Source organism: Salmo salar, chromosome 01, assembly GCF_965601325.2.
Source record: "Salmo salar chromosome 01, fSalSal1, whole genome shotgun sequence".
NCBI classification, from domain to species: Eukaryota; Metazoa; Chordata; class Actinopteri; order Salmoniformes; family Salmonidae; genus Salmo; species Salmo salar.
Window position 1 is genome coordinate 162,051,096 of NC_138291.1, and position 16,004 is coordinate 162,067,099.

Sequence of the window (16,004 nt, forward strand, 5' to 3'; positions counted from 1 at the left end):
AATTGTAGAATATTTCCACATTATTAAAAAAATTCTTCAAGCTCTGTCAAGTTGTTTGTTTATCATCACTAGATAGACATTTTCAAATCTTGCCATAGATTTTCAAGTCAATTTAAGTCAAAACTACAACTAGGCCATTCAGGAACATTCGATGTTGTCTTGGTAAGAAACTCCAGTGTATATTTGGCCTTGTGTTTTAGGTTATTGTCCTGCTGAAAGGTGAATTTGTATCCCAGTGTCTGTTGGAAAGCAGATTGAACCAGATTTTCCTCTAGGATTTTACCTGTGTTTTGCTCTATTCTGTTCATTTTATCCTAAAAAACTCTCTAGTCCTTGCCAATGACAAGCATACTCATAACATGATGCAGCCACCACCATGCTTGAAAATATGAAGAGTGGTACTCAGTGATATTATGTGTAGGATTTGCCCCAAACATAACACTTCGTATTCAGGACAGTATATTTGTTTGCCACATTTTTTTCGAATATTACTTTAGTGCCTTTTTGCAAACAGGATGCATGTTTTGGAATATTTTATTCTTATCACTCTGTCAATTAGGTTAGCATTTTGGAGTAACTACAATGTTGTTGATCCATCCTCAGTTTTCTCATATCACAGCCATTAAACTCTATAACAGTTTCCCTGAGCAGTTTCCTTCCTCTTCGGCAAGTGAGTTAGGAAGGGCGCCTGTATCTTTGTAGTGATTGGGTGTATTGATACACTATCCAAAGTATAATTAATAACTTCACCATGCTCAAAGGGATATTCAATGTCTGCTTTTTGTTTTGTGTAGGCAAGTGACATTTCTAAATGTAATCCATTTCAGGCTGTAACACAACATTTTGAACAAGTCAAGTGGTGTGAATACTTTCTGAAGGCACTGTAGATAGATAGACAGATAGACAGATAGACAGATAGATAGATAGATAGATAGATAGATAGATAGATAGATAGATAGATAGATAGATAGATAGATAGATAGATAGATAGATAGATAGATAGATAGATAGATAGATAGATAGATAGATAGATAGATAGATAGATAGATAGATAGATAGATAGATAGATAGAGTTGAAGTCGGAAGTTTACATACACTTTAGCAAAAAAACATTTAACTCAGTTTTTTACAATTGATGACATTTTATCCTAATAAAAATTCCCTGTCTTATGTCAGTTAGGATCACCACTTTATTTCAAGATTGTGAAATGTCCGAATAATAGTAGAGAGAATGATTTATTTCAGCTTGTATTTCTTTCATCACATTCCCAGTGGGTCAGAAGTTTACATACACTCAATTAGTATTTGGTAGCATTGCCTTTAAAATGTTTAACTTGGGTCAAACGTTTCAGCTAGCCTTCCACAAGCTTCCCACAATGAGTTGGGTGAATTTTGGCCCATTCCTCCTGACAGAGCTGGTGTAACTGAATCAGGTTTTCTAGGCCTCCTTGCTCACACATGCTTTTTCAGTTCTGCCAACAAATTTTCTATAGGGTTGAGGTCAGGGCATTGTGATGGCCATTCCAATACCTTGACTTTGTTGTCCTTAAGCCATTTTGCCACAACTTTGGAAGTCTGTTTGGGGTCATTGCCCATTTGGAAGACCCATTTGCAACCAAGCTTTAACTTCCTGACTGATGTCTTGAGATGTTGCTTTAATATATCCACATAATTTTCCATCCTCATGATGCCATCTATTTTGTGAAGTGCACCAGTCTCTCCTGCAGCAAAGCACCCTCACAACAGGATGCTGCCACCCCCGTGCTTAACGGTTGGGATGGCGTTCGTTGGCTTGCAAGCCTCCCCCTTTTTCCTCCAAACACAACAATGGCCATTTTAGCCAAACAGTTCTATTTTTGTTTCATCAGACCAGAGGGCATTTCTCCAAAAAGTACTATCTTTGTCCCCATGTGATGTTGCAAACCGTAGTCTGGCTTTTTTTATGGTGGTTTTGGAGCAGTGGCTTCTTCCTTGCTGAACGGCATTTCAGGTTATGTCGATATAGGACTCGTTTTACTGTGGATATAGATACTTATGGACCTGTTTCCTCCAGCATCTTCACAAGGTCTTTGCCTTGATGACTGCTTTGCACACTCTTGGCATTCTCTCAACCAGCTTTAGCTGGAATGCTTTTCCAACTGTCTTGAAGGAGTTCCCACATATGCTGAGCACTTGTTGCTTGCTTTTCCTTCACTCTGCGGTCCAACTCATTCCAAACCATCTCAATTGGGTTGAGGTCGGGTGATTGTGGAGGCAAGGTCATCTGATGCGGCACTCCATCACTCTCCTTCTTGGTCAAATAACCCTTACAAAGCCTGGAGGTGTGTTGTGTCATTGTCCTGTTAGAAAACAAATGATAGTCCCACTCAGAGCAAACCAAATGGAATGGCGTATCGCTGCAGAATGCTGTGGTAGTGTAACGCTTTTGGTTTGGAGACGTAGCGGAGTCAGGCGCAGGACACAGGTTTGAGTGAAAACAGTCTTGTTTACCGAAAAACACAAGCAAAATCTCCAACAGCAAAATAACAGTGTGAGGAGAAACACCAACAACCACTAACAACGAACAATCACGGACAAAACAGAAAGGAAAGCCAGAGGGTTAAATAAGGAACATAATAAGGGAATTGAAACCAGGTGTGTGTAATCAAGACAAAACAAAACGAAAAGGGAAACATGGATCGGTGGTGACTAAAAAGCCGGTGACGTCGACCGCTGAACGCCGCCCGAACAAGGAGAGGGGCCGACTTCGGCGGAAGTTGTGACAGGTAGCCATGCTGGTTAAGTCTGCCTTGAATTCTAAATAAATCACAGACAGTGTCATCAGCAAAGCACCCCCACACCATCACACCTCCTTCTCCATGCTTCACGGTGGGAATCATACATGCGGAGATCATCCGTTCAACTACTCTGCATCTCACAAAGACACAGCGGTTGGAACCAAAAATCTCAAATTTGGACTCATCAGACCAAAGGACACATTTCCACCGGTCTAATGTCCATTGCTTGTATTTCTTGGCCCAAGCAAGTCTCTTCTTATTATTGGTGTCCTTTAGTAGTGGTTTCTTTGCAGCAATTCGACCATGAAGGCCTGATTCACTCAGTCTCCTCTGAACAGTTGATGTTGAGATGTGTCTGTTACTTGAACTCTGTGAAGCATTTATTTGGGCTTCAATTTCTGAGGCTGGTAACTCTAATGAATGTATCCTCTGCCACAGAGATAACTCTGGGTCTTCCTTTCCTGTGGTGGTCTTCATGAGAGCCAGTTTCATCACAGCGCATGACGGTTTTTGCACATGCACTTGAAGAAACGTTCAAAGTTCTTTACATTTCTGGATTGACTGACCTTCTGTAACGGCCGTTGTTAGAGAAAGACCAAGATGCAGCGGAGGATGTGTTCATCATTAGAATTTTAATTGAAAAGAGAACACTACAAAAATGAACAAAAGACGACAGCCAAACAGTCCTGTTAGGAAATACTCTAAACAGAAACAATCACCCACAAAACCCCAAAGGAAAAACAGGCTACTTATGTGTGACTCCCAATCAGCAACAACGAACTACAGCTGTGCCTGATTGGGAGCCACACACACACACACACACACACACACACACACACACACACACACACACACATGGCCCAAAATAAAGAAATACAAAAACATAGAAAAATGAACATAGAACGCCCACCCAATGTAACACCCTGGCCTAACCAAAATAAAGAACAATAACCCCTCTCTATGGCCAGGGCGTTACACCTTCATGTCTTAAAGTAATGATGGACTGTTGTTTCTCTTTGCTTATTTGAGCTGTTCTTGCCATAATATTTACATGGTCTTTTACCAAATAGGGCTATCTTCTGTATGCCACCCTTACCTTGTCACAACACAAGTGATTGGTTCAAACACATTAAGAAGGGAAGAAATTCCACAAATGTACTTTTAACAAGGCACACTTCTTAATTGAAATGCATTCCAGGTGATTACCTCATGAAGCTGGTTGAGAGAATGCCAAGAGTGTGCAAAGCTGTCATCAAGGCAAGGGTGGCTACTTTGAAAAATCTCAAATATGAAATATATTTTGACTTTTTTAATTACTACATGAATCCGTATGTGTTATTTCATAGTTTTGATGTCTTCACTATTATTCTACAATGTAAAAATAAAGAAAAACCCTTGAATGTCACGTCCTGACCAGTTAAGGGTTATTTGTTGTTGGAGTTTGGTCAGAATGTGGCAGAGGGTATTTGTTTTATATGGTTTGGGGTGGTGGTGTAGGTTGTTTTATTTATGTATTCCGGGGGTTTTGGGCACTGCTCTGTGTTTATGTATTTCTAGGTTTAGTTAGTTAGTTGTGGGTATAGGTTCTAGGTTTGTTTTCTATGTAGAGTTAATTGGGATTGGACTCCAAATTGAAGGCAGGTGTGTTGAGTTGCCTTTGATTGGGAGTCCTATATTAGTAGGGTGTGTTTGTCTGTGTGTTTGTGGGTAATTGTTTGTGAGCACTGCTTGTTTTAGCCTGCCACACTGTTTGGTCGTGAGTATCGGTTATTGTTATTTTTTTTCTGTGGATGCTTTGTGTTTTTTCATTAAAAGAATGAGTATCCACATACCCGCTGCAGTTTGGTCAATTCAACACGGCACTTTTTGTGACAGAATTACCCACCACAAAAAGACCAAGCAGCGGAGAAGAGGACAGAGGGAAGTCAAGGAGGACTATTGGAAGCAGCGCGCTCGGGAGGAGATGGATTCCTGGTCGCTGGAAGTATTGGAGGAAAGGATTGACTGGACATGGGAGCAGTTGCGGGTCCACTGTGACAACCTGCCTGGGAGGCAGGTAGAACCCGAGAGGCAGCCCCAATAATTTTTTTAGGGTGGGGCACAAGGGCTAATTGGCGGGGCGAGATTGGAGCCCCAGGCCAGCTCCCCGTACCCTTGTAGGGCAGACTGGACAGGTCCCGTGCTTTGGGGTTGGGGCTGTGGTGAGGCCTGGGATTTTCAGGCCGGTAGCACAGTACCAGCGCCCCGCATGTGCCAGGGCGAAGTAGGCATCGAGCCTGAAGGGGTGATGCCAACCCTGCGCTCAAGACCGCCAGTGCGCCTCTACGGTCCGGTGTTTCCCGCTGTGCGCACTAGCGTGGAGGTGTGTGTCTCCAGGCTGGCACGTCCAGTACCAGCCCCACGCATCAGGCGTCTAGTGCGTCAGCCCAACCTCGCCAGTCAGGAGCTGCCAGAGTGGCCCGACTGCCCGGGTCTGCCAGAGTGGCCCGACTGCCCGGGTCTGCCAGAGTGGCCCGACTGCCCGGGTCTGCCAGAGTGGCCCGACTGCCCGCCAGAGTGGCCCGACTGCCCTCCGGCCCAGCCCGAGTGGCCCGGCGCAGCTATCGGCGCCACCGAAGTGGGCGACGCCGAAGGTGGAGCGAGGTCCACGTCCTGCACCTGAGCCACCTCCAGGATAGGTGGGTTGGGGAGGGAGAGTGTAGCACAGTGCCGTCGTTGACGGCAGCCACCCTCCTTCCCTCCCTTATTGTTTAGGGGGATATTTTTGTTTGGGGGTTTGTTTTTTCTTTTAGGTGCATTCTGGGGTCTGCACCTTTAGGGGGGGGGGGGGGGGGGGGGTACTGTCACGTCCTGACCAGTTAAGGGTTATTTGTTGTTGGAGTTTGGTCAGGATGTGGTAGAGGGTATTTGTTTTATATGGTTTGGGGTGGTGGTGTATGTTTTATTTATGTATTCCGGGGGTTTTGGGCACTGCTCTGTGTTTATGTATTTCTAGGTTTAGTTAGTTAGTTGTAGGTATAGGTTCTAGGTTTGTTTTCTATGTAGAGTTAATTGGGATTGGACTCCCAATTGAAGGCAGGTGTGTTGAGTTGCCTTTGATTGGGAGTCCTATATTAGTAGGGTGTGTTTGTCTGTGTTTGTGGGTATTGTTTGTGAGCACTGCTTGTTTTAGCCTGCCACACTGTTTGGTCGTGAGTATTGTTTGGTTTTTCCTGTGGATGCTTTGTGTTTTTTCATTAAAAGAATGAGTATCCACATACCCGCTGCAGTTCGGTCAATTCAACACGGCACTTTTTGTGACATTGAATGAGTAAGTGTGTCAACTTTTGACTGGTACTGCATATACTGGAGTTGCTTACCAAGACAACATTGAATGTTCCTGAGTGGGCTAGTTACAATTTTGACTTAAATCGGCATGAAAATCTATGGCAATAAATGAAAATGTCTATCTAGCAATGATCAACAACCAATCCTAAAAATAATAATGTGGAAATATTCTACAATCCAGGTGTGCAAAGCTCTTAGACTTACCCAGAAAGACTCACAGCTGTAATCACTGCCAAAAGCCACTGGAACACATGTTTTGGCATGAGAACTATGCTATTATGTGTATAATTTGTTCATAAAGTGTGACTGGTTATGTTAGCCACACACACTACATTTAGCGTTAGCCACATTGTGGTAGCATAGTCATAGCAGTGGTGTAAAGTACTACTTAAGTTGTTTTATGGGGTATCTATACTTTACTTTTTATATTTTTGACAACTTTTACTTTTACTTCACTACATTCCTAAAGAAAATAATATACTTTTTATTTCATACATTTTTCCTGACACCGAAAAGTACTTATTACGTTTAAAATGCTTAGCAGGAAATTGTCAAATTCCTGCACTTATCAAGAGAACCTCTCTGGTCATCCCTACTACCTCTGATCTGGCGGACTCACTAAACACACATGCTTCATTTGTAAATGATGTCTGAGCATTGGAGTGTGTCCTTGGCTATCCGTAAATTTAAAAAAATAAGAAAATCATGGGGTTTGCTTAATATAGGCAATTTTAAATGATTTTTACTTTTGATACCTAAGTAATTACACTTTTTTTTTACATACCTAAGCAATTACATGTAGTATATTTAAAACCAAATACTTTTAGACTTTTACTCAAGTAGTATTTTACTGGGTGACTTTTACTTGTCATTTTCTATTAAGGTATCTTTACTTTTACTGAAGTATGACAATTAGGTACTTTTTCCATCACTGGTCATACTGTAGCTCTGATGCTAGCCAGATAGCTTTAGAATTAGCTCACAGCAGCAATGTACAGTTCAGTACCAACAAAGTGTCTGTGTGTTAACAATAGTGACTGGCTAGTCAAGCAGTACTCAACAGAGAGAAGAGCAGAGACAGGACTCACTAGCCTACCTCTCTCTGACCGGAGCCTGTGGATGGTTGGTACAGTGCATTCGGAAAATATTCAGACCCCTTGACTTTTTCCACATATTGTTATGTTACAGCCTTATTGTCACGACTTCCGCCGAAGTCGGCTCCTCTCCTTGTTCGGGCGACGTTTGGTGGTCGACGTCACCGGCTTTCTAGCCATCGCCGCTCCATTTTTTTCATGTATCCATTTGTTTTGTCTTGTTCCCTGCACACCTGGTTTTCATTCCCCAATCGATCTACATGTATTTATTCCTCTGTCCCCCATCATGTCTTTGTGTGTGATTGTTGTTGACGCGCCAGACTGGTTTGTTTTTCCGTGGTATTTCACAAAGATGTTTATTGTTAAACATAATTCTTGTGACTGTTTTGCACGTTTTGCACTTTTGCCTCAATAAAGTGTGCGCCTGTTCACAAATCTCTGCTCTCCTGCACCTGACTTCACTACCAGTACGCACACACCTGACACTTATTCTAAAATGGATTAAATACTTATCCCCCTCATCAATCTACACACAATACCCCAAAATGACAAAGTGTTTTTTAGAAATGTTGGCAAATGTATTAAAAATACAAAACAGAAATACCTTATTTACATAAGCATTCAGACCCCTTGCTATGAGACTCGAAAATTGAGCTCAGGTGCATCCTGTTTCCATTGATCATCCTTGATATGTTTCTACAACTTGATTGGAGTCTACCTGTGGTAAATTCAATTCATTGGACATAATTTGGAAAGGCACACACCTGTCTATATAAGGTCCCCAAGTTGACAGTGAATGTAAGAGCAAAAACCAAGCCATGAGGTCGAAGGAATTGTCCGTAGAGCTCTGAGACAGGACTGTGTAGAGGCACAGGTCTGGGGAAGGATACCAAAAAATTGCTGCAGCATTGAAGGTCCCTAACAACACAGTGGCTTCCGTCATTCTTAAATGGAAGAAATTTGGAACAACCAAGACTCTTCCTCGAGCTGGCTGCCTGGCCAAATGGAGCAATCGGCGGAGAAGGGCCTTGGTCAGGGAGGTGACCAAGAACCCGATGGTCACTCTGACAGAGCTCCAGAGTTCCTCTGTGGAGATGCGAGAACCTTCCAGAAGGACAACCATCTCTGCAGCACTCCACCAATCAAGCCTTTATGGTAGAATGGCCAGATGGAATCCACCCCTCAATAAAAGGCACATGACAGCCTGCTTGGAGTTTGCAAAAAGGCCCCTAAAGGACTCTCAGGCCATGAGAAACAAGATTCTCTGTTCTGATGAAACCAAGATTGAACTCTTTGGCCTGAATGCCAAGTGTCACGTCTGGAGGAAACCTGGTACCATCCCTACGGTGAAGCATGGTGGTGGCAGCATCATGCCGTGGGGATGTTTTTCAGCAGCAGGGACGGGAGACTAGTCAGGATCGAGGGAGTGCTGAACGGAGCAAAGTACAGAGAGATCCTTGATGAAAACCGGCTCCAGAGTGCTCAGGACGTCAGACTGGGGTGAAGCTTCACCTTCCAACAGGACAACCCAAAGCACACAGCCAAGACAACGCAGTAGCAGTCGGGACAAGTCTCTGAATGTCCTTGAGTAGCCAAGCCAGAACCTGGACTTGAACCCGATCGAATCTCTGGAGAGACCTGAAAATAGCTGTGCAGCAACGCTCCCCATCCAACCTGACAGAGCTTGAGATGATCTGCAGAGAAGAATGGGAGAAACTCCCCAAATACAGGTGTGCCAAGCATGTAGCGTCATCCCTAAGAAGACTCCAGGCTGTAATCGCTGCCTAAGGTGCTTCAAAGTACTGAGTAAAGTGTCTGAATACTTATGTAAATGTTAGAGAAAAAAAACACTTTAATTCATTTTATATTAAGGTGGTACCATAACAAAATGTGTAAAAGTCAACAGGTCTGAATACTTTCTGACTGTGCGTAGGGTTAAAGTGACTAGACAACAGGATAGATAATAGGCAGCAGCGGGTAGCCATTTGATTAGCTATTCAGCATTCTTGTTTGGCAGTTTTATGGCTTGGGGGTAGAAGCTGTTAAGGCTCCTGTTGGTTCCAGACTTGGTGCACTGATACCGCTTGCAGTGAGGTAGCAGAGAGAACAGTTTATACTTGGGTGGCTGGAGTCCTTGACAATCTCAGTCCTCTGTCACGTTTCTTGGCTTGGCTTTATCCCTCAATCTCTATGTTTCTTTCTAGCTCTCTCTCTCTGTTTCTCTCTCTCCCCTCTCGCTTTCCTTACTCTCCCTTCTCTTTCTCTCTCTGTCTCTCTCTTTCCTTCTATTGCTCTCTTTCCTTATCTCTCTCTTTCCTTCTCTCATTCCTCTCTCTCCCCCATTTTTTTCTCTCTCCCTCTCTCCCTCTTTCTCTGCCAAAATAGATCTCTACATTCCAGCAGCAAATGGAGCCTCCTGCTACTGTGTGTTATAAAACATGGAAGCATGTCCTGATCATACTGACTGATTAACTATGATTAATGACAGGAATAACTAAGAGACACACCATCAACACTACATGCTGTAGCTCAATGTGGGCTAACAGAATAAAAAAGGAAAACAACAACTTTGTCAACAATCTAAAAGTCTTCCAGGCACAAGTTTAACTGTGTACATTTATTTTGAAGACGCTCGGTTTGAGTCCTGTCAACCTTCCACAATGACATTAAACTGAAAGCTTCATTGATGATGTCATAATAACAATGAAGTCTTATCACACTTTACACACACATCAACTTACACACAATACCCCATAATGACAAAGCAAAAACAGCTTTTTAGACATTTTAACAATATAACATTTACGTAAGTATTCAGACACTTTACTCGGTACTTTGTTGAAGCACCTTAGGCAGCGATTAGAGCCTTGAGTCTTCTTGGGATGACGCTGCAAGCTTGGCAGACCTGTATTCGGGGAGTTTCTCCCATTCTTCTCTGCAGATCATCTCAAGCGCTGTCAGGTTGGATGGGGAGTCTCTGCACAGCTATTTTCAGGTCTCTCCAGAGATGTTCGATCAGGTTCAAGTCCGGGCTCTGGCTGGGCCACTCAAGGACATTCAGAGACTATTCCCAAAGCCAATCCTGTGTTGTCTTGGCTGTGTTCCTAGGGTCGATGTCCTGTTGGAAGGTGAACCTTTGCCCCAGTCTGAGGCCCTGAGCGCTCTGGAGCAGGTTTTCATCAAGGATCTCTCTGTACTTTGCTCCGTTCATATTTCAATCCTGACTACGTAATCTCCCAGTCCCTGCCGCTGAAAAACATCCCCACAGCATGATTCTGCCACCACCATGTTTCACCGTAGGGATGGTGCCAGGTTTCCTCCAGATGTGATGCTTGGCATTCAGGCCAAAAATGTACATCTTGGTTTGTTCAGACCAGAGAATCTAATTTCTCATGGTCTGAGAATCCTTGTAGGTGCCTTTTGGCAAACTCCAAGCAGGCTGTCATGTGCCATTTATTGAGGAGTGGCTTCCATCTGGCCACTCTACCATAAAGGCCTGATTGATGGAGTGCTGCAGAGATGGTTGTCTTTCTGGAAGTTTCTCCCATCTCCGCAGAGGAGCTCAGTCAGAATGACCATCTAGTTCTTGGTCACCTCCCTGACAAAGGCCCTCTCCCCTGATTGCTCCGTTTGGCCGGGCGGCCAGCTCTAGGGAGAGTCTCGGTGGTTCCAAACTTCTTTAATTTAAAAGTGATGAAGGCCACTGTGTCTTGGGGACCTTCAATGCAGCAGAAATGTTTTGGTACCCATCCCCAGATCTGTGCCTCTACACAATCCTGTCTCGGCGCCCTACGGACAATTCCTTCGACCTCATGGCTTGGTTTTTGCTCTGACATGCATTGTCAACTGTGAGACCCTATATACACAGGTGTGTGCCTTTCCAAATCATGTCCAATCAATTGAATTTACCACAGGTGGACTCCAATCAAGTTCTAGAACATCTCAAGGATGATGAGCTCAATTTCGAGTCTCATAGACAAGGGTCTGAATACTTATGTAAATAAGGTATTTATGTTTCTAAAAACCTGTTTTCGCTTTGTCATTATGAGGTATTGTGTGTAGATTGATGAGGGAAGAAAATGATTTAATACAGGTTGTAATATAAGGCTGTAACGTAACGATATCTGGAAAAAGTCAAGGGGTCTTTATACTTTCCGAATGCACTGTATATAGAGACAGTATTTTGTTATTTGGGGGTTAATAGGAGACAGTGACTGTAGCAGAGCAGGTGAGGTGAACCACAGTGTGACAGACAGGTCTCTCTCTATAGGTGAGTAAAGGACATGACAAGCTTGTCAACAGAGGGGAGAGGTAGGAGAGGGTCATCCATTAGGCTTTGGGGACACAGCTAGCTAGTTCACTTACTCATAAGAAAACGTGGGGTGTGAATGATAGAAATAGAGAAGGTTGAAAGGGAGAGATGGTTAGGAAGAGAGAGGGAGAGAGAGGAAGTGAGAGAGAGAGAAATCAACAGTGTAGGCTACTGTACATGGCTTTGAGGGCATCCCCCTCCCCTCCTCCACGCCCCTTGACATGCTCTCTAAGTGCCCTTCTCTCCTCCCCATATCTGGTCCCTGCCCTGGGTGATACTGTGGTGTCTGCACTTCTGGCCCTCTATAGATTAACCCTGCTTTTGTCGGTGGGACAAAGAGAAGCCCCTCCCCGCTGCTGAGCCGGGGCTTTCAGCGTGGCCCTTTGCCAGGGGAGGCTTTAAAAGGGTGGGGGCGCGTGAGTCCTCTCACTCTCATTCCAGGACAGCCAAGGGCATCAAAGCAAGGTGAGTCCCTCTGTCCCACCCAGCACCAGCCTGATCATCCACCCAGCAAGCCAGGCAGGCAAGCAGGCAGGTAGAGCAGGGCAGAGTACCCAGGGTAGGGTAGCAGGCCCCATACTGACTCGGTCTGTCCCCCACCACTTCATACTGCAGCCAAGCAGGCCCAAAAGCTTAACTCTGGGCGGCTGAAACAGAGACCAGGGGCAGACATAGGATGGACAGAGAAAGAGAGATGGAGAGAGGAGAAAAAAAGGAGAGAAAAGGGGGTAAATAGAGAGAAAAATGGTTAGATCGACACAGGAAAAATAGACATAGAGTAGTATCCTGGATATGGACCCTGGCCAGCTGGACTTTCCTCATTCTAATCAGGGATGTGTAAATAGCTGCTGATGATTTCAATCCAGCCTCACACAATGGTGCTGCTGTCCAGGCCAGTTGCTCCACAGCTCATGCTTTTAGGCTCGCTGGGATACTAGCCTCACAGGCGTTTCAGCCCCGAACAACACATAGTTAAATCAAGCCTTTTAGCCCTGCATACAAAGCTAAACCAGCCTTTCCACATTCTAGAGCATTGGAGCTGTATAGGCCTTTTCAGTACAAAAGCAGGCCATGCAGCGTAGCATAGCGTAGCTGTGGTCGTAGAGTATGAATAGTTTACACACATGGATGGAGTCCTGCTGTGCTAACCTGCCATTGGAAACTATTCTGGGGTTTGAAGCACAATACTTCTCCATTTTCTCCCTCCACCAGCTATTTTATTTGTTTTTGTGTTTTAATTTTCACCCATATATTTGTTTGATGCTCAGTATTTTTTGATATGGGCAAACTTTGTATCTAAACATTGTTGTGTGTCTGGGGCACCGTGTATGTGTGTGTTAATAATGTGAGAAGAAAGTGTGTGTGTGTGTGTGTGTGTGTGTGTGTGTGTGTGTGTGTGTGTGTGTGTGTGTGTGTGTGTGTGTGTGTGTGTGTGTGTGTGTGTGTGTGTGTGTGTGTGTGTGTGTGTGTGTGTGTGTGTGTGTGTGTATATGAGTATGAATGTGTGGGAAAGAAATTCTCAGCAGTCTATCTAGCATCACGAGTTGTACATTGCAAAAATGTAACATTCTGCACTTTGTAAGACTACAATTGTTTATAACAGTCCTACTATCGGTCCACTCTCATTCCAGACAAGATGACTCACCATTGTACCAAGTTCTCCGGCCACTGGAAGGTATGTGAGACTGATTAACTGAGTGTATGGATGACAGCACAGCTCAATGCATTATATAAAGGTCTGCTCTGGCCCTATTTCAAAACTTTTCATCATTTCTTGCAGTAGTCAATGATCTGAAAGCAATGTAGTGTACTTCCACCTATCCAGCCACGTCAGAACAGTGATTACCCCAAGGAAGGAAGAGGGGAAGGAAGGATGGATTTGTAAAGTATTTGAGCATAGCCTGCCTGTGTGTTCAGGAAAGCTCTTTAACAGAGGACTGTGTGAGAAACAGGCTGAGCTTAGGACACACTGTTTATCACAGGAGACTGTTCTGTCATAACAGCAGGCTCGGGTCTAGACACACTATTTCTGTTCCAGCTGAACAGATTACACCCTGCCCAAATTTAGACAAAACAGACCACATTGCATTACCATAGTCTCATATGATTGGTCCATTTACCCAGGTTCATGTAACTGTTATTAGAACCAAATTGACCAATAGCACAGCTTTAAAGAGGGAGTTGTAGAGGTACTTGTGGCTGCACCCAAACCTCAGCTTTAACCTGTCCAGGTAAATAGATAGATAGAGTATGTAATTCATGTCTCTCTCTCTCTGCCCCCTCAGATCATTGTCTTCGACGAGGAGTGCTTCCAGGGCCGTCGGCATGAGTTCACCTCCGAGTGCTGCAATGTGATGGAGTTTGGTTTTGAGACCGTGCGCTCCCTCAGGATTGAGAGTGGAGCGTGAGTAAAAAACACACACAAATCCACATACACACGCAGACACACTCACCTAGCACTGTATGGTTTCAGACTTTAGAACTATTGCTCAGAGAAGCCGGGGGGAAATTATGATCTCTCCCTCTCTCTCCTTCTCTCCCTCCCTCCCTCCCTCCCTCCCTCCCTCCCTCCCTCCCTCCCTCCCTCCCTCCCTCCCTCCCTCCCTCCCTCCCATCTTCTCTCCATCTCCCTCTCTCCCTCCCTGTCTCTCCCTCTCTCCTATAGTTGGATTGGCTATGAGCATGCTTCCTACCAGGGCCAGCAGTTTGTGCTGGAGAGAGGAGAGTACCCCCAGTGCGATGCCTTCAGTGGTAGCAATGCCTACCACATAGAGAGGATGACCTCCTTCAGGCCCATTGCCTGCGCTGTGAGTAACACAACCACCACTCTATCTATCCATATCTCTTTCTACCACTATCTATTCCCGTGTGGCTCAGTTGGTAGAACATGGTGTTTGCAACGCCAGGGTTGTGGGTTTGATTCCCACGGGGGACCAGTACGGGGGGGGGGGGGATGTATGAAATGTATGCATTCACTACTGTAAGTCGCTCTGGATAAGACTAAAATGTAAATGTACACTCTTCCTCTTGATTGACTAACTAATATCCTCTCCCCTCCAGAACCACAGGGAGTGCCGTATGACCATCTATGAGCGCGAGAACTTCCTGGGTCGTAAGGGCGAGCTGAGTGACGACTACCCCTCCCTTCAGGCCATGGGCTGGTGCAACAACGAGGTTGGCTCCCTCAGGATCCAGTCTGGAGCGTGAGTAGCCAGCCTTTAACACAGTTAATCTCCCTCTCACCCTCTCTTTCACCCTCTCTCCTTCTCTCAAATCAAATCACATGTTATTTGTCACATGCTTTGTAAACAACAGGTGTAGACTAACAGTGATATGCTTACTTACGGCCCTTCCCAACAATGCAGAGAGAAAGAAAATAGAGAAATAATAAAAAGTAAAACACATAATACTACACTCACTCTCAAGCTCTCACTCCAATCTGCCTCTCTCTCTTACATTCTCTATGAATCTCTCTCATCCTCTCTCCAATTTCATTTTTTATTACTCCCCTAGCCTCATAGTAGCCATTACCGCAAACTGACTCTGAAATCTCTCTGTCTCTCTACCTAACAGTTTTGTGTGCTACCAGTACCCCGGATACCGTGGCTACCAGTACATCATGGAGTGTGACCGTCACTGCGGCGAGTACAAGCACTTCAGGGAGTTCGGCTCCCACTCCCAGACCCCTCAGATCCAGTCCATCCGCCGCATTCAGCAGTAACTTCACCCATTACCCCAAGCTTATCCCCACTGCTAACCAATGCTGAATAAACTGTCTTTCTAAAACCTCACTGACCTACCGTCCATGCTTCTGCCTCTCTGAATGTATGTCAACTGTAGATTAAATGGTACTATGAGATAAATATAGCTAGAGACAAACAAACAAACAATTAAATAAATCAATAAATAAACAAACAAACAATTAGACAGAGGGATATTTAGACATGTTTGAGTACTGCTGACAACATTACCTTCACTGGCCGGCAGGCGGCGCTACGTCTCCAGTGATGCCTCTAAAAAAGTTAAATATTGTAATAAAACGCGGATTGGTTAAATCAAATATAACGGTGCGATGACGCACATAGCTGGATACAATCACACACATCATATTGACGACACCTGGCCCTGATGGCCTGTCAGTTCAATTCTATAGACAGTTTTGGCAGTTACTAGAAGACCCTATTTTTTATGTATCAAGATTGCATTGAAAATGGGGAAATGATCTCCACTATGAAACAGGGCCTTATTTCACTGATTCCGAAGCCCGATAAAGACCCTTCTCTCATTAACAATTGGAGACCAATTACTTTATTAAATATTGATTACAAATTGATTGCTCTGGTTTATGCCAAAGATTAAAGAAAGGAATAGATACAATTGTAAATGAGACTCAAACAGGATTTATGAAGTGCCGTCACATAAACTCTAACATTCGTTTAGTCTTGGACCTTCTAGATTATTCAGATGCAATTGACTCAGATGCGGTTGTCTTAT

General features: G+C 44.3%; 1 protein-coding gene across 1 annotated transcript; it reads left to right on the forward strand.

The window, feature by feature from the left end:
- The first annotated feature begins 11,912 nt into the window (after positions 1-11,912).
- Positions 11,913-15,301, forward strand: LOC106568369 (beta-crystallin A4). The gene is made up of 6 exons (XM_014138662.3): positions 11,913-11,975; positions 13,142-13,185; positions 13,796-13,914; positions 14,176-14,317; positions 14,571-14,713; positions 15,084-15,301. Exons 2-6 carry the CDS (start codon positions 13,147-13,149, stop codon positions 15,229-15,231), a joined length of 591 nt encoding a protein of 196 aa, XP_013994137.1. The 5' UTR covers positions 11,913-11,975; positions 13,142-13,146; the 3' UTR covers positions 15,232-15,301.
- The last annotated feature ends 703 nt before the right edge of the window (positions 15,302-16,004 follow it).

Bases quoted from the DNA above. Each gene is read 5' to 3' on its own strand.
- LOC106568369 (XM_014138662.3), top strand. From the start codon at position 13,147: ATGACTCACCATTGTACCAAGTTCTCCGGCCACTGGAAG. The intron at 14,318-14,570 runs GTGAGTAACACA...TCTCCCCTCCAG, and splicing joins TCAGGCCCATTGCCTGCGCT to AACCACAGGGAGTGCCGTAT. The intron at 14,714-15,083 runs GTGAGTAGCCAG...TCTACCTAACAG, and splicing joins CTCAGGATCCAGTCTGGAGC to TTTTGTGTGCTACCAGTACC.